Raw genomic sequence first — 26669 nt, 5'->3', positions numbered from 1 at the left:
AGCCTTCTCCCTTTTTATATTTGTTACTCCCTTTTATGAGAATTAAGAAACCAAGGTCAGTATATTCACCTATTTGCTCTATCTTAGAACACACACAAACAAGTTTCATGTCACTGTATAAAAGCAGGTATCTAAGTAGAGTATAGTATTTGTTTGTAATTCTTTTTGTTTTTAGCTTTAGGAGAGTAGATAGTGAAAATGCTGTTTTCAAAAGTTACCTATGGTTAATTCATTTGTCCTTGTCCCCTAAAGTGTGGTTATATTATTCATTTCAAATACAGAGAGGTTCATTTGTTTGTTTGTATTCGTTCCATTTTGGGTTCTTCGCTCCTATTACTGTTGGTTTCTTCTTCATTTTAAGTGTATGAAACATTAAAATGGATTGAAAAATAACTATACAAAAAGGTAAGATTGGTTATTAGAGTACTGCAAATGTAAAATTTACAGCTTTTCATTGTGTTTGTTTTTTTCAGGGAATTGTTTAATACTTCATGATTGCAACAAGTATGTGAAAGTTCCCACCAGCCAGTGAGAATTTCTTCCTTCAGAAGGTTTTTGGTCTTACCGCGCAGCTTTCTGAGTTCTTTTGGTGCCATGTTTTGTGGCTTGCATCAAAAGAGGAGTTTGTCTTCATGAAGATTCCTAACATTGGTAATGTGATGAATAAATTTGAGATCCTTGGGGTTGTAGGTGAAGGTAAGTTGGAATTTTTGCATTCCTTGAGTTTTGAGCAATGAACAGTTAGTTATTCCTACATACCACCAAAAAGTTACTAATCGGATCCTGTTAATTTAACCTGTATCAATTCACATGTGTGTCTAAGAGTAAAATATTAAAAATAAAATTACTCTTAAACAATTTGGGTCTCTCCAATAAAAAATTAATAACATTTTAAAACCTTTTAAAGTTTAATAAATCAAATATTTTTTTCCCTTTTATTTTAAAAAGAGCCCCAGTGTTACAACAATCTTGACTGCCTTCATTCTTTTTAGCAATCATGAATTCCTTAGTCTGCATTTTTTTCTTGGTTACATTTTATTTTTATATCAGCTAGGCTTATTTTGAATAACTTAAATTTCATTCATTCGTTGATTCATTCGAGACAGAGTCTCAACTGTTACCCAGGCTGGAGTGCAGTGGCACGATCTCGGCTCACTGTAGCCTCTGCCTCCTGGGTTCAAGCGATTCTTCTGCCTCAGCCTCCTGAGATTACGGGCGTGAGCCACTGTGCCCAGCTGAGTTTTGTATTTTCACTATAGACTGGGTTTCACCATGTTGGTGAAATTGTACTTAATACCTGGTAAATAAACAAATAACTTCTGTTTCTTTGAAAATGAGAGATTATGTTTTGTAAATTCTGAGGCACACAATTTTATCTCTGAAATCAGGGGGGATCTTATAATCAGTATGATGTCACAGTTTAATTGGCAGCTCTTCCTTTCCTAATAGTACATAAAATAATGCTCATGACCAATGATATACCATTGATTTGATGAAATATGATGTCATTTTGTATAAACCGACTCCTAAAAAAAAAATCGTTTCTTCTGATTTTTCTTGCTTAGTTTTTGCTCTAGACTTAAAGATAACTTTGGAAATTTTGATAAATGATTCCGTTAACAGAGGATAAGTGATTGTAATTATGGTTTCTTAGCATTTGTATCTTTAAAGCATATGTTACAAAAATTTCATATTTCAGAATTTTCAAATAAACTTTGAATTCCTAAAGGACTGTAAAAAAGTTTACCTATGTGAACAGCAAAGCTGTTTTTAAGTTTTTAAGTTGGCAAATCCTTTTCAAATACATAGAAACAATTAAAATAAAGAGTTTAATCATTGGATGCTTGTTTCAAGGTCTGAAGTTCAAACCATACAAAACAAATAGATCTTTGTTCCTTCACTAGTCAACTCCTCTTCCATTTCTTCACCGATGTTATGTAAAAACTCATTCTCAGTGTCTTGCCTACCATCTGTTCTGGAATAGCCTATTTTATTTTTCAAAAGTATTAGAATTAAAGACCAATGTAATAAAGCTGCTGACTGGAGAAGGCTAGCATATAGGGTGTAACAAGATTAGAATGTTCCAGATTCTGGGCCTAAGTTTTTCTGGATTATAACTAGTTTTTCTCAGTATAGCCATAGGTGATCATCTTCTTTGGGACTGGCTCAAAATTACCAGACTGATATATATATATAGATCTGATATATATATCTCAGAATCTGTTACTTTAAGTTGTAATCAGAACCACCATTGCTGTATGTTTCTTTCTTTGGAAATCACCTCACATATTTTTTTGGCTAGGATATACATATAAAGTACATAAAAATCTTTCGCCAGGCACGGTGGCTCGTGCCTATAATCCCAGCACTTTGGGAGGCTGAGGTGGTGGATCACAAGGTCAAGAGATCCAGACCATCCTGGCCAACATGGTGAAACCCTGTCTCTACTAAAAATACAAAAATTAGCTGGCTGTGGTGGTGGGCACCTGTAGTCCCAGCTACTCAGGAGGCTGAGGCAGGAGAATTGCTGGAACCCAGGAGGCAGAGGTTGCAGTGAGTGAGCTTGTGCCACTGCACTCCAGCCTGGTGAGAGAGCGAGACTCTGTCTCAAACAAACAAACAAACAAAAACAAACAAACAAAAAAACCTGTCAAGCAAACTCTACATTCTTGTAGTTTAGACAGGGTATTTTTCACCCCATAGAAAAACTGACATAGACAGAGAATTGAACAATTGCCTGGCAATTGTGAAGTTAAGTTAGATGGTTATAATGGCTGGTTCTATGCTAACTCTGATAATAGGATTCATCCATCTCTACCAAAGTGAGGGAGACTTGTTCAGGTCCCATAGACTCTGCTGGAGACACATTTCCTAATTTTGTATCCCTGAAGCCCCCTTCTCATAGATGAATGCAGGCTTGCCAGTCTGCTAATGTTAATGGTCTTGATGTTTCTGTAAAGCTCAGCTATCATTCATGACATTTTGATTCTCTTAGTTAGATTTTTCACAATATAATTTTAACCTCAGTTTCCTGGGTACCTCGCTGTCAACTCTGTTCTACTTCTAAGGAAGAAGTTTATTGCCTAGATAATAGGATAAGTAACCCCAAAGGTGTTTACTTGTTGAAATACACCAAAGACGGTGGGAGTGCTTGTGGCCTTTGTGCATGAACTGAGTCTTTATTTATGGCAAAAGTTAGCAAATCCTACCAGCTATTAATTGGAATACTGAGGCCTGGACTACCTTGCCAGTCAGGAGAGACATTCAGCTGGATGTGGTGGTGCATGCCTGTAATCCCAGCACTTTGGGATGCTGAGGTGGGAGGATCGCTTAAGGCCAGGAGTTTGAGACCAGCCTGGGCAACATAGTGAGACCATGTCTCTACAAAAAAACTTTAAAAACAAAACAAAACAAAAAAGAAGAGGGGGATTTCAATATCCTAGAGGAAGATTTCAATGTCTTCTAGAACAGAGAGTGTATTTGGTGGGCTCTGTGCTTGAGCTTACTATTGGGATGTCATTAGCGCTTAAGGATTTTTTTGTTTGTTTGTTTTCGCGCCCAGGCTGGAGTGCAGTGGTGCGATCTAGGCTCACTGCAACCTCTGCCTCCTGGGTTCAAACAATTCTCCTGCCTCAGCCTCCTGAGTAGCTGGGATTATAGGCACCTGCAACTATACCCAGCTAATTTTTGTATTTTTAGTAGAGATGGGTTTTCACCATGTTGGCCGGGCTGGTCCCGAACTGAACTCAGGTGATCTGCCAGCCTCGGCCTCCCAAAGTGCTGGGATTACAGGTGTGAGCCACTGTGCCTGGCCTAGCTCTTAAGTTTTAAGTTCCATAGAATTTTCTGAGTTAATTTTCATTTATTCTCCAAGTTCTTGAGACCAAATCTTGTCTTCATAAATGTATAAGCCTACATTTAAACATATTGCCAGTGAAATTTTCTTTGAAAAGAAACATTTAAAAATACTTGTTGGAGGAAATGACTTGTCTATACTCTTTATAATAAATGTATAATAAAGTATGTTCCATTTGTATGTGGCTCATTACTGCATTATCACTATAGAATCTTGTCACTTTAGTGGTCATTATTATAACACTGAGAAGCAATGTCAATATAGCAGAGCTTTGATTTCTTCAAGACCTGTGGTTTGTATGCATGCCCTTGATTGTTTACTTCTTTTTATTATAGGAGCCTATGGAGTTGTACTTAAATGCAGACACAAGGCAAGTACATTATTTTTAAAAAGAAATATCTGTATATGTTTAACTGTTTTGAAGCTAATGTAGTGCTCTGTGCATGTGGGCATGTACAGGTTGAACATTCCTTATCTGAAATGCTTGAGACCAGAAATGTTTTGGATTTTTTCAGATTTTGGAATATTTCCATATATATAATGAGATACCTTGGGGATGGGACCCAAGGCTAGACACGAAATTCATTTATGTTTCATATATACTTACTACATATAGCTTGAAGGTAGTTTTATGCAATATTTTAAATTTTTGCCTAAAACAAAGTTTAAATACTTATATGTGGAATTTTCCACTTGTGGCATCATATCGGTACTCAAAGTTTTGTATTTTGGAGCATTTTGGATTTTTGAATTAGGGATGCTCAACCTGTAATTAAAACTCTGGTTATGATGATGTTGTTTAATGAAGTGGAATTAATATGTGAATGCTGCCAGAAAGAGACTACTTTTAGGTAAGCTTGATCATGGTTGGGTAGTCCTTAGTTCTTAGCAATCACGTGTTTTTTTTTTTTTTTTTTTTTTTTCAACTGACCTATGCCATGCACCTCATAACGACATTTAGGTCAACAGTGGACAGCGTATACGATGGTGGTCCCATAAGATTAAAGATATGGTATTTTTCGTTTAGATAAAAAACATGTTCAGATACACAAATACTTGTCATTGACTATGGTACTCAGTAAGGTAACATGCTGTACAGGTTTGTAGCCTTGGAGCAGTAGGCCATACCATGTAGCCTAGATGTGTAGTAAGCTATACCATCTAGGTTTGTGTAAGTATACTCTATGATGTTTGCGCAGTGATAAAATCACCTAATGACATATTTTTCAGAATGTATTCTTGTCATTAAGTGATGCATGACTGTGTAAGTGAAAAGCTGCCTAATGGGAAAAGAGAAAAGGTGGTGGGATGGGAAGAAGAAAGCAGGGCAGTGACAGATTTAATTTATGTTCAAGTACTTATGAGCAAAGAGAAGTTTTTTTTTTTTTTTTCATGTAGACCCATTAACTTAGATTGCTTGATGCATTTGAATCCAGATTTTGAAGGGTAATAAGGTAGGTGTTTAGATATGAGCTAGGACTTAGGATAATAGTGTAGATTATGATTACTGGCTATAGTTGATTACCCTTGAACAGCTGTGAAATGAACCTTACTGGAAATTATTTTACTATGATAATAATCACAAATTATTCAGAGAAGTTATTTGAAGTTTCCATAGCTGTTGTTCAGTGGTAAGCATGTTTTACTAGGAGAGTAACTTTCAGATGGCAAGTGTTGAAACTGTAACAAACATTAGTTTAAATATTTTTCTATTATGGCATACCTAGTCTGAGTATTTGGCTTCATTTGCATATAATTTGTTAAGACGAAGGTTTTAAGTTTTTTCGTGATATTTTAGAATGATATAATTTATGTCTGTGATGATTTTAGCAATTTAACCCAAAACATTTAAACTCCTGAATCTGTCATCTATTGAAAATAATATGTGTGTGTATGTATGTAAATACGCACACAAATAAATAAAGATGATACTCTTATATTTGCTTTTCCTTTTGTACAAAATACCACCTGCCTTTTGGATTTAAGCCTTCGTGACAGTTAATGTATTTTTGTGTTTAGATCACAGATCTCTTACTTCCATGCAGTGGCTTTTGTATTCTTCTTGAAATTGGATGTTTGAACTATTTTATGTGAATAATAGTTATCTGAAGATCTCTTTGCCATTAAATTTTCAAAAATGGTTTGAATACTATTGGTTCTTGATTAAGGATGATTAAGAATTTAAAACAATAAATATAATAAATTTAGCACCTTGAACACCTTGCTAAGAAATGTTATTGTAGTTTGAAATTAAACAAATGAAAACCTCCCTAATAAAATGCTAAATGCTATACTTTTAATGACTTGTCTTTAGTTATAAATTTCTGAAGCTTAAAAAAAATTCCTGGGTGGATATTACTTGGGAGAAATAGGTTATTAGTTTCCAAGTTAAATTTGACTTTTTCCCGAACATAAAACCTCCTTTTATACAATGGCTCTGTTTATGCAACATTGCAAATGGAAGCTTCAGTTCTTCTAATCTTGGGTTTTAAAACTCAAAGATTTATGAGATATATACATACCTTACATATGTACATACACATATGCATATATATATTATACATATACGTATATCTGATATATATTACACATCATGTACAGAGTCCAAATGTTTTCTCCTAGTCATTGTCCTACTTCAACCTGTGACCTTTTTCTCTATACTTTCTTGTAACTTTAAACTCTCCCTCTGCCTTTTATATAAAAATAGTTTATTATTTAAATATATTGTTTTTATCTTTCTATTTACTCATTTGTTAAAATGGTTGTTTCGTATACCTGGCTCTCAAAACACACACTGTTAGTGCCAGCAGGATGGGCCCAGTGTGAAAGTGGATGAGAATGGACATCTCTGCTCTTAGGAAACCAACTCTAAATGTGAACTCTGATTTTTAGTTACTGTGTATAGGGCACTTTGAATTACAAGGATAAATAAACCATACTTTTCTTGCCTTTATATGGCTTATGGTCTGTCTGAAGAGATAGAAGAATAGATACTTAAAAAAAAAAAAAAAAAAAAACACAAGCCTGTGAGGTTGCTGCAAATGAGATACATCTAAAACATTTCTCTCTTTGCTGTCCTTCACTACATGAGGTCACACACCAGCTCTTTAAGTGTTGTTGATTTCTCCTTGCATGTGTCTAAAAAGATATCACTGGATGGAAAATTTAAAGCATAAATTAGTGCCTATCTCAGAGTATTATAAAACTCTTTTTTAGAATCTGCAGCTGTTTAGTCATTAGGCTTGTTATAGATAGTATATCCTTTTCCCAGCTAAAATCAGACCTTCAAATCTATATTCCATTATCCAAAAATAGAGAATTTGATGCTTCTGGTAAGATTGACGCTTTAGGGTCAAACAACGGATTGTTATGAAACTCATATTATAATTAAAAATGTATATAATCTTCCCGATTGTACTTATATATAATCAGGCCAATATATTTTGCATACCTTTAAAAATTTAGTGAAATGTTTATAAAAATGTCTAAGTCAGGTCTGTGTGATTGTTTATGCATAAATTGGGTATCTTTTTGAAAAGGTTGACTGTGGGTGTATATATAAATAAATAATTCTTAGCATGTTTTATATTTGTACAAGTGTAGAAGAAAGTCACTGTTTTAATCTGTGTATTGTCGCAATAATTGAGAGATCATGCTGACAAATAGGTGTATTTTGTCTTTTGTGCATAGAATATGATGTTGGGCTGATCCAGACCAAAGATTATACTTCCTAATTTACTGAAATTAATGCTCAATTTCAAAGCAAAAATATAGCTCGTACAATTTTTTTTGACAGCTAAACAAAATTAAGCTGTATGTATTTATTGTATATATAATAAGTTGTTATATATACACATTGACATGCATATGAAATCTCTTAGCAGTGACTAAGCTTCTTTTTAGGACTCATTATGGCTACTCACATTTGAAAGATGTTCTAGGCCGGGCACAGTGGCTCACACCTGTAATCCCAGCATGTTGGGAGGCCAAGGTGGGCAGATCACCTGAGGTCAGGAGTTGAAGACCAGCCTGGCCAACGTGGTAAAACGTAGTCTCTAGTAAAAATACAAAAATTAGCCGGGCATGGGGGCGCATGCCTTTAGTCCCAGCTACTCGGGAGGCTGAGGCAGGAGAAGCACTTGAACCTGGGAGGTGGAGGTTGCAGTGAGCCAAGATCACACCACTGCACTCCAGCCTGGGCAACAGAGAGAGACTCTGTTGCCAAAAAAAAAAAAAAAAAAAAGATATTCTGGTTTGGACCTTTACCCTGCAGATATGCATAGTTAATTATCTTTTTATTTGTATGTGTGTTTCTGTTCCCCCCTCCTCCCCGCAGACGAAGTCTCTCTCTCACCCAGGCTGGAGTGCAGTGGTGTGATCTCGGCTCACTGCAACCTCCACCTCATGGGTTCAAGCGATTCTCGTGCCTCAGTCTCCCGAGTATCTGGGACTACAGGCATGCACCACCATGCCCGGCTAATTTTTGTATTTTTAGTAGAGATGGGGTTTCATTACATTGGCCAGGCTGGTCTCAGACTCTTGACCTCAAGTGATCTGCCCACCTCCACCCCCCGAAGTGCTGGGACTACAGGCGTGAACCACCGCACCCAGCCTTGTGTGTCTGTTTTAAAGTGCCTATGAGATAGGCATGTTTTATAGCATGGTTTTCTTAGCAAAAACCCAAAAAGGTCATGCTTACAACAAGGCAAGGATAATTGAATGGGGTTGAAATAAAGACATTCAATTAGAGCTTGAGGAAAGTGGGCTTATACAGCTTGATAGAGAGAGGCTGGAGGGTGATGCTCATTGAGCCCAGGACGGGAAAGTGGTGATGCATATAATTCATTTCCTGTGACTGTGGTTGACTTATGAGAAGTTTTTGTTTGTTTTGAAGCAGTAGGTGACATATGCTTTTGAGATAGCTGGTTATACAAAGCTGTGAACATCCAACATTGGAGTACAGCCTGTAAGTGTTCAATAAATAATAATCTTACATTAGAGGACTGAAGATGAAGGATGCAGTAGAGAGCTGTTGCAGAGTAGCAGGGACCTGGTACTTGTGGAGGGATGAAAGATGATCCCAGGGACTTGAATGTGGTAAACTAGAAGCTTTGGTATTATTTATCTGACTGGGAAACTTATAAAAGATATATGAGTTTGGGGGGAGAAATAATGAGTTTGGCTTTAATAAAGAATAAAAATGGCAGCAGAATATAAAACCTAATATTAACAAATACTACCTATTGAGCATCTACCACATACTAGACACTCTGCTAGATGTCTCAATCACTACAACAAGATAATTCTATTCTTAGCCTCATTTTACAGATGAGGAGACTGAGTCTCAGAGGGTCTATGTAATAGGGCCAAAATCATGTGGCTGATAAATTGTGGAACTAGGCTTTGATCTGACTCCAGAAATAGCTAACTTGAGCATGAGATAGGAGCTGTCTCGTCTCGTCTCATCTCGTCTCTTCTCTTCTTTTCTGTCTCTGTCTGTCTGTCTGTCTGTCTGTTTCTCTCTCTCTCTCTCTCTCTCTCGCCCAGGTTGGAGTGCAGTGGCACCATCTCTGCTCACTGCAACCTCTGCTTCCCGGTTTCAAACAATTCTTGTGCCTCAGCTTCCCGAGTAGCTGGGATTACAGGCATGAGCCACCATCATGCCTGGCTAATTTTTGTATTTTTAATAGAGATGGGGTTTCACCATGTTGGCCATGCTGATCTTGAATTCCTGACCTCAAGTGATCCACCTCCCTCAGCCTCTCAAAGTGCTGGGATGACAGGCGTGAGCCATTGTGCCCGGCCTACTTTTTTTTTTTTAATTGCTAAACAATTTTAAGAAGATACTTGAGGAAAAATATCTGTCTCCTCTTAGAGAGGCACTCATAGAGAACCATTGTGTGTGGTTTCTGCTCTTGTCCTGGGTTTTGTTGCTGACCCAATTAATTGTAGAACAGTGTCTGGAACACTGAAATAGTCTCACCCAAATTCTAATTCTTTGTATTTTAATATTTTGTATTTGAGATTTTGCTAGATTGTTGATACCGGAAAAACTACAAATGCTGCTGTTGTCTTTTTTTTTCTAGTAAGATAGGGTCTCACTCACTATGTTGACCAGGCTGGTCTCGAACTCCTAGCCTCAAGCAGTCCTCCCATCTTGGCCTCCCAAAGTGCTGGGATTACAGGCATGAGCCACTTCTGTTGTCTTTTTATCTATTAAAGAAATTGTGTCATTTTCCATGCTGATCTGACTGTGGGTGTGTGTGTGATGGAGTTTTGCTCTTGTTACCCAGGCTAGAGTCCAATGGCACAATCTCAGCTCACTGCAACCTCCACCTCCTGGGTTCAAGTGATCTCCTGCCTCAGCCTCCCGAGTAGCTGGGATTATAGGCATGCACCACCACACTGACTGATTTTTTGTATTTTTAGCAGAGACAGGGTCTCACCATGTTGGTCAGGCTGGTCTTGAACCCCTGACCTCATGTGATCCACAACGCCTGGGCCTCCCAAAGTGCTGGGGTTACAGGCATGAGCGCCTGGCCTGACCTGACCTTTTTAGGGAACTAGAAGAGTTTTGGGCCTTTGCAAGCCTCCTGTTTGCCTTTATCCTCATCATCCGAATCTACATTTAGTTTATTGTTTGTGAGTTTTTTAGTAAACAGAGTAAGGGATTAGTCATGTTAGAATTAGTATTACCTCTTTCTACTCTGAAAACTTTCCCTCATTCCTCCTTTTTACAGTGATTCAGTTCCTAAATCATCATTTCCCCTCTCTCTTCTAGAGGATGAATTGGCTGGAATGCTTTTCCATTTTACCACTTTCAAATCCTTGGGATTATCTTTCATCCCTCTTCAGGGACTGAGTCCCTGCTACTCTGCAACAGCTCTCTACTACATCTTTCATCTTCAGTTCTCTAATTTAACATTCTTATTTATTGAATACTTATAGTTAACTTTAAAGTCCTTTTATGGTAATCATAAAAATATAATTAATTCAAAGAAGAGAACATAACATCTCTTCTGCACTATAAGGTGAATAATTTCATTAGTCTCTGATAAATGTGCTTAAGTGATTTATACTAGCTCCTTAATGCCACTTTTCTTCAAAACTTCAGAAACAAAAATGAGTGTGAATCTTTTTTCCCCCTACAGGCCTGCAATATATATGCACCGATTAACAAATATCTATATAGTGGAAACTCTTGAGTAATTTAAGCATAGCTCTTTATCAGTTGTTGAAACTACTTCAAAGGAGTGCATGGATCCCAGCACTTTGGGAGGCCAAGACAGGCGGATCACCTGAGGTCAAGAGTTCGAGACCAGCCTGGCCAACATGGTGAAACCCCATCTCTACTAAAAATACAAAAAAAATTGCTGGGCATGGTGCCAGATGCCTATAATCCCAGCTACTCGGGAGGCCAAGGCAGAATCGCTTGAACCCAGGAGGCAGAGGTTGCAGTGAGCGGAGATTGGGCCACTGCGCTGCAGCCTGGGCGACACAGCGAGACTCCGTCTCAGAAAATAACAAAGTAGTACATGGTGATCTATTTCTACATAAAAAGTAATCCAACACTGATTCACTGTGTAATTAGAAGCTGTAGTTCATATTTTGCAATTTAAAGGTGACTTTCATATATTAAAGCATTTTAATTTTTAAAAATCGACTTTTTTTTTTTTTAAAGCTACTTCCTGTACTTAAAACACTGTGTTCTAGGCATGGCATTATAAAGTAAAATTCAACCAGACATCTAAGAAAAATCTATTGAATGCCTATCAAATATCAGGCACTTAGCTAGGCACTGACTGCAAAAAAACAATAAGATGTAATTCTTACTTTTAAGGAATTTAACATGGATAAATTAACAAATATAAAGTCATGTTTTCTTTTTTCTTTTTTGAGAAAGAGTCTTGCTCTGTTGCCAGGCTGGAGTGCAGTGGCACAATCTCGGTTCACTGCAACCTCCACCTCCCAGGTTCAAGTGATTTTCCTGCCTCAGCCTCCCGAGTAGCTGGGACTACAGGCGCCCGCCACCACGTCTGGCTAATTTTTTTATTTTTAGTAGAGATGGGGTTTCACCATGTTGGCCAGGATGATCTCAATCTCTTGACCTCATGATCTACCCTCCTCGGCCTCCCAAAGTGCTGGGATTATAGGTGTGAGCCACTGTGGCCCGAGCCCAGCCTTAAAGTCGTGTTTTCTGTTCTCAGGAAGTTTAACATATAGTTTGGGAGAGGTAAATTTGAGATAAGATGGTAGTTGACATGATAGTGTGAAACCTTCCCCCCCACTTTTTTTTTTTCCCCCAATAAATTCTCCATTGAAGTCTGCTTTAGGAAAAACTCATGTCAATAATAGAGTAGGGCATGGGTGGTGGGGAAGCATTTCCCAGAACCCCACATGAGAACTACCATAAAGCTGGGGATAGAGTTAAGGAGTAACATTATTAGCTGATAATGGACTGAATGAGAATGGTATAGTGAGAACCTCTGTTTTACCTCTGTGTGTCAGAGGGCCCAGAATCCTTGGTGTGGTAATGATGGATTGTAGAACCTTCCCCAAATGGCACAGCTGAAAGTTGATCCAGGAGGCCCAAGTCATTGCTGTTAAGACTCTGCCATATTAGGATGGGCAGGAGAACCTTCCCTAGCTGTATAGGTCTGGAGCTGGCAAACTACTGCCTGTGGGCTCTATTTTATAAATAAAGTTTTGTTGGAATGCAGCCACAGTCATTTAAGTATTTTTTGTGCATGCTTTTGCAATACAATGACAGTTGAGTAGTTGTGATAGAGACAGACCCACAAAGCCTGAAATATTTATTATCTGGCTTTGTATAGAAAGAGTTTGCTGACTTCCGATATTGAACAAGCCTTAACTAGGAGAATATTGTGGGAACAGCGTAGTGGCCTTGGTGAACCACAGTCTCAATTTCTATTTGACTCTTTGCCCTTGGTGCTCTAAGAGCCTGAGGAATAAGGTTAATAATGTGGGGGACTTCAGTGAAAATTACTTTTCCGTTGATCGGGACTTGAGTAAATCCTTTGAATGGCTGGGCAGGAAGTTTTGTATTGGTTACCTCTTTCACATGTCAACTCTCACAGCAGAGATGTGGAATTTGCTGGGTACTGGACATACAGAGACACATACAGTCTATTTACCTTCTGTCACATCACTGGCCTGCATAGTGCCCTTTCCACCCAAAGATGAATACGAAGAAAATAGTCCTCATTGAGACTGAAAAAATTCTTCAGCTCAAGAGAAGGACATTCTCATAAATATGAAGAGATTTATGAGTGTAAAATTCTTTGGAGAAAAATATGTGAGATTCAAGGGAACGTAAATAAGAAATTAAGATGAAACAGTTAACTTTCGTTTCAAGTGCCTCTTGTCTTCCAGGCATTGTGCTAGCTGCTTTATTTTCGTGTCTCTTTCAATCCTCATAATAACCATCAAAGTTAGAAGGAATTATCCTCCTCTTATGTGGGGGAAACTGGTGCTCAAATAGGTTAATTTCCTGAAGGCTATACAAGTTAGTAGATGGTTGAGCCAGGAATTCATCACATTTTAGGCTCCCCCTTTTTTTAAAAAATTGAGATAAAAGTCACATAACATAAAATTAACCACTTTAAAGTATACAAGTATGTGACATTGAGTACATTCATAACGTGCAACCACCACCTCTTACAAGTTCCAAAACATTTTCATCACCCCAAAAGAAAACCCTGTACTCATTACCCACCATTTTCCCTTGCCTCTGGCAACCACCAATCTGCTTTCTGTATTTACCTATTCTGGATATTTCATATAAATGGAATCATACAAATCATACAACATGTGGCCGTTTGTGTTTGGCTTCCTTGACCTATGTTTTCAAAGTTCATCCACGTTGTAGCATGTAACAGTACTTCATTCCATTTTATGCCTGCATGATACTGTTTCGTGTTGTATGAATATACCTCATCTTGTTTATCTTTTCATTGGTGATGGACATTTGAATTGTTTCTACCTTTTGTCTGTGAACATTCATGTACAAGTGTTGTTTGAGTTTCTATTTTCAGTTCTCTGGGGTGTATACCCCAAAGTAGAGTGGAAATGCCATGTTTAATTTTTTTGAAAAATTGCTTAAACTGTTTTCAACAGCAGCTGCCCTACTTTACATTCCCACCAGCAATGTATGAGAGTTCCAATTTCTCCACATCCTCACTAACTCTTGTTTCTTCCTTCTCCTCCTCCTCCTTATTGTTGAGACACAGTCTCACTCTGTCGCCCAGGCTGGAGTGCAGTGGCTCCTTGCAACCTCCGCCTCCCAGGTTCAGGTGATTCTTGTGCCTCAGCCTCCCGAGTAGCTGGGATTACAGGTGTGCAAGCCACCATGCCTGACTAATTTTTGTATTTTTAGTAGAGATGGGGTTTCGCCATGTTGGCCAGGCTGATCTCAAACTCCTGGCCTCAAGTGATCCACCTGCCTTGGCCTTCAGTCGTCCCAGCACCTGGATTTGTTGAAGAGATCATTCTTTCCCCATTTACGGGTGTTAGCACCCTTGTTGAAAATCAGTTGGCCATAGACATGCGAGTTTGTTTGTGGACTCTCACTTTTATTCCATTGGGCTATGTGCCTGTCTTTATGTCAGTACTTCACTGGTTTGATTACTATAGATTTGTAGTAAATTTTGAAATTCGAAAGTGTGAGTCTTCCAACTTTGTTCTTCTTTTTCAATACTATTTTGGCTATCAAGGGCTCCTTGCAATTCTGTATGAATTTGAAATTTTTTTTTTCTTCATTTCTGGGAAAAAAAAAGCTGTTGGAATTTTGATAGAGATTGCATTGACTCTGTAGATTGCTTTGAGTAATACTGTCATCCTAACTATAAATTCTTCCAATCCATGGGACCTTTACATTTATTTAAGTGTTTAACTTCTTTTAGCAATGTTTTGTAGTTTTCCGTGTACTAGTCTTTTACCTCATTGGTTAGATTTATTCTTAGATGTTTTATTCATTCAGGTGCTTTTTTTGTTTTTGAGGCAGAGTCTTGCTCTGTTGCCCAGGCTGGAGTTTTGTTTTGTTTTGTTTTGTTTTTTGAGACAGAGTCTTGGTCTGTTGCCCAGGCTGGAGTGAAGTGGTGTGATCTTGGCTCACTGCAACCTCTGCCTCCTGGGCAAGGTTGAGGCAAGCAATTCTCATGCCTCAGCCTACTGAGTAGCTGGTATTACAGATGTACACCACCACACCCAGCTAATTTTTATATTTTTAGTAGAGACAGGGTTTTGCCATGTTGGCCAGGCTGGTCTCGAACTCCTGGCCTCATGTAATCCACCCACCTTGGCCTCCCAAAGTGCTAGGATTACAAGCATGAGCCACCACGCCTCTCTGCTCTTTTAAATGAAATTGCTCTGTTAATTTCTTTTTTGGATTGTTTGTTGCCAGTACATAGAAATATTACCAATTTTTTTTTTTTTTTCTGAAACAGAGGCTCTGTCACCCAGGCTGTAGTGCAGTGATGTGATCTCGGCTCACTGCAACCTCTGCCTCCCGGGTTCAAGCCATTCTCCTGGCTCAGCACCCCCATGCAGCTGGGATTACAGGCAGGTGCCACCACACCCAGCTAATTTTTGTAGTTTTAGTAGAGACAGAGTTTCACCATGTTGGCCAGGCTGGTTTCGAACTCCAGACTTCAAGTGATCTGCCTGCCTTGGCCTCCCAAAGTGCTGGGATTACAGGTGTGAACCACAACACCCGGCCCCAGTTGTTTCTTGTTTTTTTTTTTTTTAATTGTGGTAAAATATATGTAATATAAAATTTGCCTTTTTGTTGTTGTTGTTGTTGTGTTGAGACAGAGTCTCGCTCTGTCCCCCAGGCTGGAGTGCAGTCGCGTGATCTCGGCTCACTGCAGACTCTGCCTTCTGGGTTCATGCCATTCTCCTGCCTCAGCCTCCAGAATAGCTGGGACTACAGGCGCCTGCCACCACACCCAGCTAATTTTTTTTTTTTTTTTTGTATATTTAGTAGAGATGGGGTTTCACTGTGTTAGCCAGGATGGTCTCAATCTCCTGACCTCGTGATCCACCCACCTCAGCCTCCCAAAGTGCTGGGATTATAGGTGAGCACCCGACCCCTTTTTAACTATTTCTAAGGCCACAGTTTGACATTAATTGTATTCACAGTGTTACGTAACCATTACTACTAAGTATTTGCACAATTTTTTCATTACCTCAAACAGGAACTCTCTGCCAATTAAGCAATAGCTCTCTAATTCCCCCATCCCCAGTAGTAGTAACTTCCAATCTACTTTCTGTCTCTATGATTTTTGCCTATTCTAGATATTTTATATAAGTGGAATATTACAGTATTTGTCCTTTTGTGTCCGATTTCTTTCACTTAGCATGATGTTTTCAAGGTTCATTCATATGGTGTGTATCAGAACTTCATTCCTTTATATGGCTGGACAATATTGGAACAACATATAACAATATTATATGGTTGAACCTTGAAAGCATTATGTTCATTGTATATGTATACAACGAACAAAATGTGGTATATACATGTAATTAGATATCATCTATTACCATTGAGTATTCATGCTGTTACCTCTGGGCTTTATAGATGTTCTTTATCAGGTTGAGGAACTTGCCCTCTATTTCTAGTCTTCTCATCTGCCATGGATATGATATGTGGGGGGAAAATGTACACCACATTTTGTTTATCCATTCATTTCTTCGTGGACACGAGTTATTTATACCTTTGGTTATTATGAATAATGCTGCTATGAACATTCACATACAAGTATCTGAGTCCTTGTTTTCAATTCTTTTGGATATATACCTAGGAGTAGCATTGCTGGCTCATATGGTAATTACATGTTTAATATTTTGGGGCCTACTGGTTTTTGTGTTTTGATCTTGTATTATGCAACTTTGCTGAATTTGTTTATTCTAATTGTGTGTGTGTGTGTGGATTCTTTAGAATTTTCTCTATATGAGGTACCATCTGTGAATAGGGGTAGTTTTACTTATCCATTTACAGTTTGGACACCTTTTATTTCTTCTTCTTGTCAAATTGCTCTGGCTAGAACTTCCAGTGCTATGTTGAATAGAAGTGGTGAAAGTGGGCATCTTTGTCTTGTTCCTGATCTTGAGAGGAGGGGTTTTAGTCTGTTACCATTGAGTATTCATGATGTTAGCGGTGGGTTTTTAAAATGTCCTTTAACAGGTTGAGGAAGTTGTCCTCTATTTCTAGTCTTCTCATCTGCCATGGATATGATATGTGGGTAAAGGTAGATAGGCAGTTTAAAATGCACAGTGTTATCATAAAGCAGCTGTCTCTTTCACCAAGCCTTCCTCTGGTTGTTGTGAGTTTTTGAATAGTTGCAGAGTTGTGGAAAAGTTGATTCTGATACTTTTTGCCAGCTCATTAGTTGTTTTTGTGGAGGGACAGAGTCCTAGATTTCCCAGTTCTGCCATTTTCCGTGCTAACACTCTCTAGTTATATGTTCTGCACATATTTTTTTCCAGTCTGTGGCATGTCTTTTCATTCTTATAATGGTATGTTTACCAAAGCAGAAGTTTTTAATTTTAATGAAGTCCTACTTAACAAGTTTGTCTTTCATGTACAGTCCTTTTGGTGTTACATTTGAAACCTCATTGCCAAACTGAAGGTCACCTAGATTTTCTAGGTTATCTTCTGGAAGTTTTATACATTTGCATTTTACATTTAGGTGTATGATCTGTTTTGAGTTAGTTTTTGTGAAAGTTGTAAGGTCTGTGTCTAGATTCTTTCTTGTGCATTTGGACATCTAGCACTGTTTGTCAAAAAGATTGTTTTCTCCGTTGGATTGCCCATGCTCCTTTGACGAAGATCTGCTGATTGTATTTGTGTTGAGTCTATTTTTTGTTTATTGGTTTGTTTGTTTTAGGGATGGGGTCTTGCTTTGTCATCCAGGCTGCAATACAGTGATGCAATCATGGCTCACTATAGCTTCAAACTCCTGGGCTCAAGTAATCCTCCCATCTCAGTCTCCCAAATAGTTGGGACTACAGGCGTATGCTACCACGCCTGGCTAATTTTTATATTTTTAGTAGAGATGGGGTTTCAGCATATTGATCATGCTGGTCTTGAATTCCTGACCCCAGGTGATCCACCCGCATCAGCCTCCCAAAGTGCTGGGGCTACAGGCATGAGCCACTGTGCCCGGCCTAATTTTTAAATTTTTTGTAAGGACAGGGTCTTGTATGTTGACCAGGCTGGCTCTTGAGTCTGTTTTTGTGCTTTATTCTGTTCCATTGATGTCTGTGTCTATTTTGCACCAATACCATATTGTCTTGATTACTGTAGTTTTATATTATCTTCAATGGGAGTAGTAGTATCAGTCCTCTCACTTTGTCATTCTTCAGTATTGGGTTGGCTGTTTTGGGCCTTTCGGTACAACCTTTGACTTTAGTTTGTCAGTATTCACAGAATAGCTTCTAGGGATTTGGATTGGGATTGCATTGAATCTACAGATTAAGTTGAGAAGAATTGACATCTTAACAATATTGAGTCTTCCCCCCCCCCTTTTTTTTTTTTTTTTGAGATGGAGTCTCACTCTGTTGCCCAGGCTGGAGTGCAATGGTGCGATCTCGGCCCACTGCAACCTCCACCTCCCGGGTTCAAGTGATTCTCCTGTCTCAGTCTCCTGCATAGTTGGGATTGCAGGCTCCCACCACCACGCCTTGCTAATTTTTGTATTGTTAGTAGAGACGGGGTCTCGCCATGTTGGTCAGGCTGGTCTCGAACTCCCGACCTCAGATGATCCACCCGCCTTGGCCTTCCAAAGTCCTGGGATTATAGGCGTGAGCCACCACGTCTGGCCACCAATATTGAGTCTTATAATCCATGAACACGAAATCTCTCTCTATTTATTTAGATCATCTTTGATTTCTTTCCACAGCAATGAATAATTTTTCACATACAGATCCTGCAAATATTTTGTTAGGTTTATACCTTAGTACTATTTTTGGGGTGCTAATATAAATTGTATTGTGTTTTCAGTTTCAAATTCTAGTTGTTCTCTGCTGATATACAGGAAAGTAATTGACTTTTGTATGTTAACTTTGCATCATGTGACCTTGCTATAATTGTTTATTAGTTCCAGGTTTTTCTTTTTCTTTTTTTTGTTTTTGTGGGTTCTTTGGGATTTTCTACATAGACAGTCATGTCATCTGTGAACAAAACAGTTTTATTTCTTTCTTCCCAATTTGTATATCTTTTCTTTCCTTTTCTTGTCTTACTGTATTTCTTATGACTTCCAGTACAGTGTTGAATATGACTTATGAGGTGGGGCATCCTTCTGATCTTAAGGGGAAGGCATGCAGTTTCTTGCTGTTAAGTACCGATAATGTTAGGTTTATGTAGATGTTCTTCATCAACTTGAGGAAGTTCTTCTCTGTGCCTAGATTGCTGAGAGGTTTGTTTTTTTTTTTTTCTTAAATCAGTAACAGAGATTGAGTTTCAAAAAATGCTTTTCTGTATCCATTGATAAGACCATGTAATTTTTCTACTTAGCATGGTGGTGGTGGTATATTACATGGCTTGATTTTGGAATGCTGAAGCAGCCTTTCTTTTTTTTTTTTTTTTGAGATGGAGTTTCGCTCTCGTTGCCCAGACTGGAGTGCAATGGCGTGATCTTGGCTCACTGCAACCTCCACCTCCCCAGGTTCAGGCGATTCTCCTGCCTCAGCCTCCCGAGTAGGTGGGATTACAGGCATCCGCCACCATGCCTGGCTAATTCTGTATTATTAGTAGAGATGGGGTTTCTCCATGTTGGTCAGGCTGATCTCGAACTCCCGACCTCAGGTGATCCGCCTACCTCGGCCTCCCAAAGTGCTGGGATTACAGGCATGAGCCACTGCACTCGGCCCTGAAGCAGCCTTTCATACCTGGTATATAGTTGTTTTCATATATTGGTGAATTTGATTCCCTTAATATTTGTTGTGCATTTTTGCATTTATATTTATGAGAGGTATTGGTCTGTAGTTTGCCTTTTGAAAAATTTATTTAGCTTATTTTGGTATTAGGATGATGCAGACCTCATAGAATGAGTTAGGAAGTATTCCTTCTGCTCCTGTTGTCTGGAAGAGATTGTAGATAATTGGTATAATTTCTTAAATGTTTGCTAGAATTCACCAGTGAAACCATGTAAGAATGGAGCTTTCTTTTTTGGAATGTTAATAATTATTGATCCATTTTCATAGATACAGGCCTATTCAGATTATTAATTTCTGTGTAAATTTTGGTAATTTGTATGTTTCAAGGAATTGGTCCATTTTATCTAAGTTGTCAAATTTTTAGGCATAGATTTATTTATAATAATCTGTTATTTTCCTTTTAATGTCCATGTGATTTGGTAGTGATGACTCTTCATTCAAATCTGATATGAATAATTTGTGTTTTTTTTTTTCTCTTGGTTAATTTGGGTAGAGGTTTATCAGCTTTATTGATTTCAGAGAAGCAGCTTTTATTTTTATTGTTGATTGTTTTCAGTTCATTGATTTCTACTGTCATTTAAAATTTTTTTTCTTCTCCGTGTTTTAGGCTTAAGTTGCTCTTCTTTCTTTTCTTTCCTAAGTTAAAGCTTAGATTATTGATTTTACGTCTGTTTTCTAATAACACACTTGATGCTATAAACTTTTCTCTAAGTGCTGCTTTCACAGTATTGCACAAGTTTTGACTTGTATTTTTATTTAGTCCAAAATATTTTAAAATTTCTCTTGAGACTTCTTTGACTCATGTGTTATTTAGTAGTTTGTTGTTTATTCTGTGACTATTTTGAGACTTTCCAGTTATGTTTTTGTTACTGATTTCTATTTTAATTCCATTGCGGTATGATGGCATACTTACTATGATAGCTACACATTTATTAAGGTATGTGTTATGGCCCAGTTGTGGTCTATCTTGGTGATTGTTCCATGTAAGCTTGAGAAGAATGTGTATTCTGCTGTTACTAAAGTGTGATATAAATGTCAAGTAGATCCAGTTGCTCCATGGTATTGTTCAATTCATAGATATCCATACTCATTTTTTTGCCTGCTATATCGGTTACTGAAAGGGGCTGTTGAAGTGTCCAACTATAGTAGTGGGTTTGTCTATTTCTATTTGCAGTTATATGAGTATTTTCCTCATGTATTTTGATGCTGTCTAGTTTGGTACATTCATATTAAGGATTGTTATGTCTTCTTGGAGAATTTTGCATTTTGTAATGCTCTTCTTTATCCCAGTGATTTTCCTTGTTCTGAAATCTGCTTTGTCTAAAATTTATGTAACTACTTCAGCTTCCTCTTAATTATTGTTAATGTGGTATAATTTTATCCATCCCTTTACTTTTATCCTATCCCTTCCTTCCCTCCCTCCCTCCCTCTCTCTGTCTCTCTCTCTCTCTCTTTCTCTTGCTTTGCTTTGCTTTCTGTTTATTTATTAATTATTTTTAGATACAGAATCTTGCTCTGTTGCCCAGCCTGGAATGCAGTGGCACAATCATGGCTCACTGCAACCTCTGCCTCCTAGGCTCAAGCGATCCTCCCACCTCAGCCTTCTGTGTAGCTGGGACTACAGGTGTGCACTGCCATGCCTGGCTAATTTTTTGTATTTTTTGTAGAGACGGGGTTTTGCCATGTTGCCTAGGCTGGTCTCGAACTCCTGGGCTCAAGTGATCCTCCCACCTCGGCCTCCCATAAGTGCTGGGATTATAGGCATGAGCCACCACGCCTGGCCCATTTCTTTATATTCATTTTTTTAAATCTACTCTGATAATTTAACTGGTGTTCGGAGGCCATTCACAGTTAAAATGATTATTAATATAGTTGAATTAATATGAACCATGTTTATAACTGATTTTCTATTTGTTGTACTTACTTTTTTTTTTTTAATCCCCTCTTTTTCTGCCTTCTGGTTTTAACTGACCATTTTACAGGATTCCATTTTCTCTCCTGTTTTAGAGTGTCCATTATACTTGTTTTTACTTATTTTTTTTTTTTTTCGGTCATTGCCCTAGAGTTTGCAGTGTACATTTACAACTTATCTAAGTACACTTTCAGATAACTCTATACTGCTTCTTGAGGACTGTAGGTACCTTTTACTAGAGTATTTGAACTTCTTCCTCCAGTCCCTTATAACATTACTGTTATTCATATTGCTTATCCATATGCTATACTCAGTCAATAATAGTTACTATTATTATTTTGAACAGTTATCAGTTAAGAATAGGAAAAATAGATTTTATCTTAACTGCATTTATTCCTTCTCCAATGCTCTTTTCTTTCTGTAGATCCCAGTTTCTTATCTATATAATTTTGCCTTCTCTCTGAAGAACTTTTTAAAGCATTTTTAAAGGGCGGGTCTACTGGTGACAAATTCATTCAACATTTGTTTATCTGAGAAACTCTCCTTCAGTTTTGAAGGATCATTTCACTGAGTAACTTTGAGGTAGAGTTTTTTTTTTTTTCTTTCAACATTTTATAAATATTTCACTCTACTTTCTTACTTGCATGGTTTCTGACAAGACGTCAGATGTAGTTCTTATCCTTGTTCCCTATAGGTGAGGTGTTTTTTTTCCTCTGGTTTCTTTCACAGTTTTCTCCTTGTGTTTAGTTTTGTGTAGTTTGAATATGATGTACTTAGGTGTAGATCTTTTGGTATTTATTCTGCTTGGTCTTCTCTGAGTTTCCTGGATATGCATTTTGGCACCCTTAATTTTGAAAGACTCTTTGCCGTTATTCTTTCAAATATTTCTTCTCCCTTGTCTCACTTTTCTCTTTGTATTCCAATTATATATGTTACACCTTTTGTAATTTTCCCATAATTCTTGGATGTTCTATTCTGCTTTTTAAAATTCTTTTTTTCACCGGGCACGGTGGCTCATACCTGTAATCTCAGCACTTTGGGAGGCTGAGGCAGGCGGATCACAAGGTCCAGAGATTGAGACCATCCTGCCCAAGGTGGTGAAACCCCGTCTCTACTAAAAATACACACAAAAAAATTAGCCGGGTGTGGTGGCGCACGCTTGTAATCCCAGCTACTCAGGAGGCTGAGGCTGGAAGAATTGCTCGAACCTGGGAGGCAGCAGAGGTTTCAGTGAACCGAGATCACACCACTGCACTCCAGCCTAGGCGACAGAGTGAGACTCTGTCTCAAAAAAGAAAAGAAAAGAAAAATTCCTTTTTTCTCTTTCCATTTTAGTTTTGGAGGTTTTTACTGACATATCTTACAACCTAGTGATTTTTTTTCCTCAGCTATGTCCAGTTTACTGTCAAGTCCTTTAAAAGCATTCTTCATTTTTGTTACAGTGATTTTGACTTCTAGCATTTTATTTTAATTCTTCCTTAGAGTTATGTATGCTTATATTACCCATCTGCTCTTGCATGCTGTCTACTTTTCCCATTAGAGCCCTTAACATATTAATCACAGTTATTTTAAATTCCCTATCTGATAATCCCCAAGTCTGTGCCATATCTGAGTCTGGTTCTGATGCTTACTTTGTCTCTTTAGACTATGCTTTTTCTTGCTTTTTGGCATGCCTTGTAATTTTTTTTTAAGCTGGATATGATATATTAGGCAATAGGAACTGAATAAATAGGCCTTTAGTGTAAGGTTTTATGTTAATCTGTCTAGAAGCTAGGTCATGTTTAATGATGTAGGTATAGATGCCAGAGGCTTCAGTTTCCTCTAGTACCTTTGTTATTTTATTTTTCCTAGCCTGTTGTCTGTGGGTTCTCCTAAGAACTCCTTTATAAATATTGAATCTGTGTCTTGCAACTCTTTCAGTTGTAATTCCCTGTTAATGTACTGGAGCTCTGTTGACATGATGGGAAGAGTATGGCGAAGGGAAAGTGTTCTATAATCTCATTCTTTTGTAAGACCTGAGTCTTTGGCTACAACCTTCAGAAGTGTTTCCAGCCACCCCGCTTCCCTCCTTTTCTTCTGTTAGATGAAACAAGAAGGCTAGAGGGACTGGACACTAAGGCTCTGGTAAATTTTCTCTTGGAGTGTTGACCTTTGTTATGAAAAACATTCTGACCTTATTTCAAAATGGTTACCTTTCCCTTAGGCGTATTTCAAAGTGGTTACTTTCTTCCTCTCCCTACCTAAAAGAAGAGGAGATTTTTATTAGATCTTACCCCTGGGTGTATTTCAAAGTATTTTTCCTTGCGTCTTACACAAAAGGGGAGGAGTTTTTTCTTGGGTCTTCATAGTCAGAACCTGGTGAGATTTCCTGGAGGTAAAACTGCAAGAACTTAGAGGGCCTCCTAAGATTTAGTCCCCAGGAGTTCTCATTCACAAGCTAGTCGCAGCCTTTGTCAAAATTGTCATTTAAGTTTTCTTACTAGTGTATGATTCCAGTGCCTTCTGCTCCAGGTAAGCTTATCTTGGATGTGATTCTTTGTATTTGCCTGTTTCTCTAGATTTCAGCTCTGACCTCAATTCTATAAATCCAAGAAAAGTTGCTGATTTTCAATTTGTTAGGGTTTTTTCTTAATGTAAGGACAGGAGTGATGGCACTGTATGGGTTGATGCTGAAACTGGAAGTCCTGTTTACATATTAAAATTGGAAATATCTTGTCCAGTTTATAAGTAATATTCAGCAAGAGGTTTTTTACCTTTCCTGTGAACCATTTTCTTAGCTGAAATGACTCATTCCCAGTTATTTTCATCCTTTTGAATTTCAAATCTCTGTATTTTCATATGCTTAGTAAGAACTTTTTCAGAACAAAATATTTGGAAAACTTAAGAACTTTATGTAGTTCTTGCAAATGGCTACTAACTTTACCCTAAAGAAACTAGAATTATTACACCTTTTGATTTCCTTTTTTCCCCTACAGCATTTTTTTTTAACCTTCTATAAACCTTGCTCAGGTAGTTCTGGTGATTATTTTCTTCACTTATTTCTCCTCACTTATTTTTGAAGAAGAACTCAGTTTTCTAAGGCACTTTGAAAGCTCTAGAGACCAAGCACGGCTTAAATTTGAAAAACTAATGAGAATAAATGTGAAACTCTTATGCTGCCAATGGTTTATTTTCAATTAACCTTGAAAAATGTATTAATTATAAACTATAGATCGTGGTGACTTTAGCTTAATAGGATTAGTTTGAGAATCTGTGCGATAGAGGACAATTTGGCTAAAATGTGTTATTTAAGCAACCAAGAAAGTACTGTGTGTACTTTAAAGCCTTATAATTTGATTACTGGCTACAAATTTGCATTTTGGGAGACTTCAGTTCTTATCCTTGGATAACAGTCGTAACTAACCTTGGTCATTTGAGACATAAATTTCGTTAACCTTGCTTCTTTTTTAGGGTTCATTTTAAGTTTTATTTTTCTCACTGAATGTACTGTGAGAAATAGCCATTAAACCAAGAAACAAATTAACAGTATATTTAAAGATCACTTATTGGTTAGCAGATTAATGTGTTTACTTTAATAAATATTTTCTTCTTATTTGATTAAAATGGATATTTGTCTTTGAGAATTAAATATATTTTTAAAAGAATTAAAATGTTAAATAAAATGTAATTTTTTTGTTTTTTTACTCTATGAATGCAATTTTAATATACTAAATAAAATTTGTTTTAAAATGATTTGCTGTACTGAAAGGATTTGGTTGAAAATAATTAATTTTTGCTATGTATAATCAATTAGCTGTGGCCCATTTTAAAATAGATCTATTTGTGTAGCATGCTCTGAATTAGAGACAGAAACCTTTTACTATGCTTTCGCTTGGAGACCTTTATTATAAAGAAATAAGGGCTGTAGAGTGGAAATGGATGAAGACTAGCAGGTCTTCAGGAGTGGCATGCTTATGAGTTATGCACCATGCCAGGTTCCACCACCCTCAGCAGATTTGTGGGTGGTATCATTGTTGCTCCTCCTGAAATGTTTTTTTTTAAGAACTCTTCTTTTTTTTTTTTTTTTTGAGACGGAGTCTCGCTCTGCCGCCCAGGCTGGAGTACAGTGGCCGGATCTCAGCTCACTGCAAGCTCCGCCTCCTGGGTTCACGCCATTCTCCTGCCTCAGCCTCCCGAGTAGCTGGGACTACAGGCGCCCGCCACCTCGCCCGGCTAGTTTTTTTGTATTTTTTAGTAGAGACGGGTTTCACCATGTTAGCCAGGATGGTCTCGATCTCCTGACCTCATGATCCGCCCGTCTCGGCCTCCCAAAGTGCTGAGATTACAGGCTTGAGCCACCACGCCCGGCCAAGAACTCTTCTTGTATTATAACAGTACCCTAGAAGAAACCCACAAGAATGAATACAATGTATAGTAATATAGTCTTAATAAAATAGCTTCCATGTGCTAACAATTCAACTGAAGATAGATGGTCTACATTCAGTAAATACATATTTAAGTTAGAACCCCTGTTGTCAGGGACTTGACCTCCAATTCCCAGATTATGAGGGAGCAGCAGCTCATTTTTTGTTCTCATCTTACTACTTCATGCTAACTGGGCTGGCAGCTAGCCTTGGAAAATGCCACTTCATTCACTGAAGCATTCAGTGCCACAGTGCCAGGATTGATTGCCTGTTCCTCTCTCCAGAGATTCTTAGGACCAGCCCCATCATTCTTGACATCCTCTTAATTTTTGTCACCACCAAAACTCACTGGCCATCTGTTAGCACAGAATACCTATCCTTGTGCTGCTCTGTAGGTTCCTCAGTCTGATCCAGTTTCCTCCAACCCTCCCACTGGCTCCTAGAGCTCTTGAACAGCATTCATAATTTCTCCCATGGCCTCAGTCTTGCCCCAGCATCACAGTGTAATCTCACTTTCTGTCCCTGGTTCTCTGCTGCTGCC

General features: G+C 38.0%; 1 protein-coding gene across 6 annotated transcripts in view; it reads left to right on the top strand.

The window, feature by feature from the left end:
* The window catches only part of LOC105478188 (cyclin dependent kinase like 5), a 227586-nt gene that overhangs the window by 81244 nt on the left and 119673 nt on the right, over nucleotides 1-26669 (top strand). For 5 of the 6 annotated variants that reach the window (XM_011735263.3, XM_011735264.3, XM_011735260.3 and 2 more), the window contains exons 2-3: nucleotides 474-696; nucleotides 4192-4226. In XM_011735263.3, the coding sequence (XP_011733565.2) occupies nucleotides 633-696; nucleotides 4192-4226 (99 nt within the window). In that variant the 5' untranslated portion in view covers nucleotides 474-632. Of the gene's footprint in view, nucleotides 1-468; nucleotides 697-4191; nucleotides 4227-26669 lie in introns of those variants that run through there. The other variant, XM_071089049.1, reaches the window with a different exon arrangement.

Source organism: Macaca nemestrina, chromosome X (assembly GCF_043159975.1).
Source record: "Macaca nemestrina isolate mMacNem1 chromosome X, mMacNem.hap1, whole genome shotgun sequence".
Lineage (NCBI taxonomy): Eukaryota > Metazoa > Chordata > Mammalia > Primates > Cercopithecidae > Macaca > Macaca nemestrina.
Note: the sequence above shows the minus strand (reverse complement) of the source record. Positions and strands in the feature narration are given on the sequence as shown.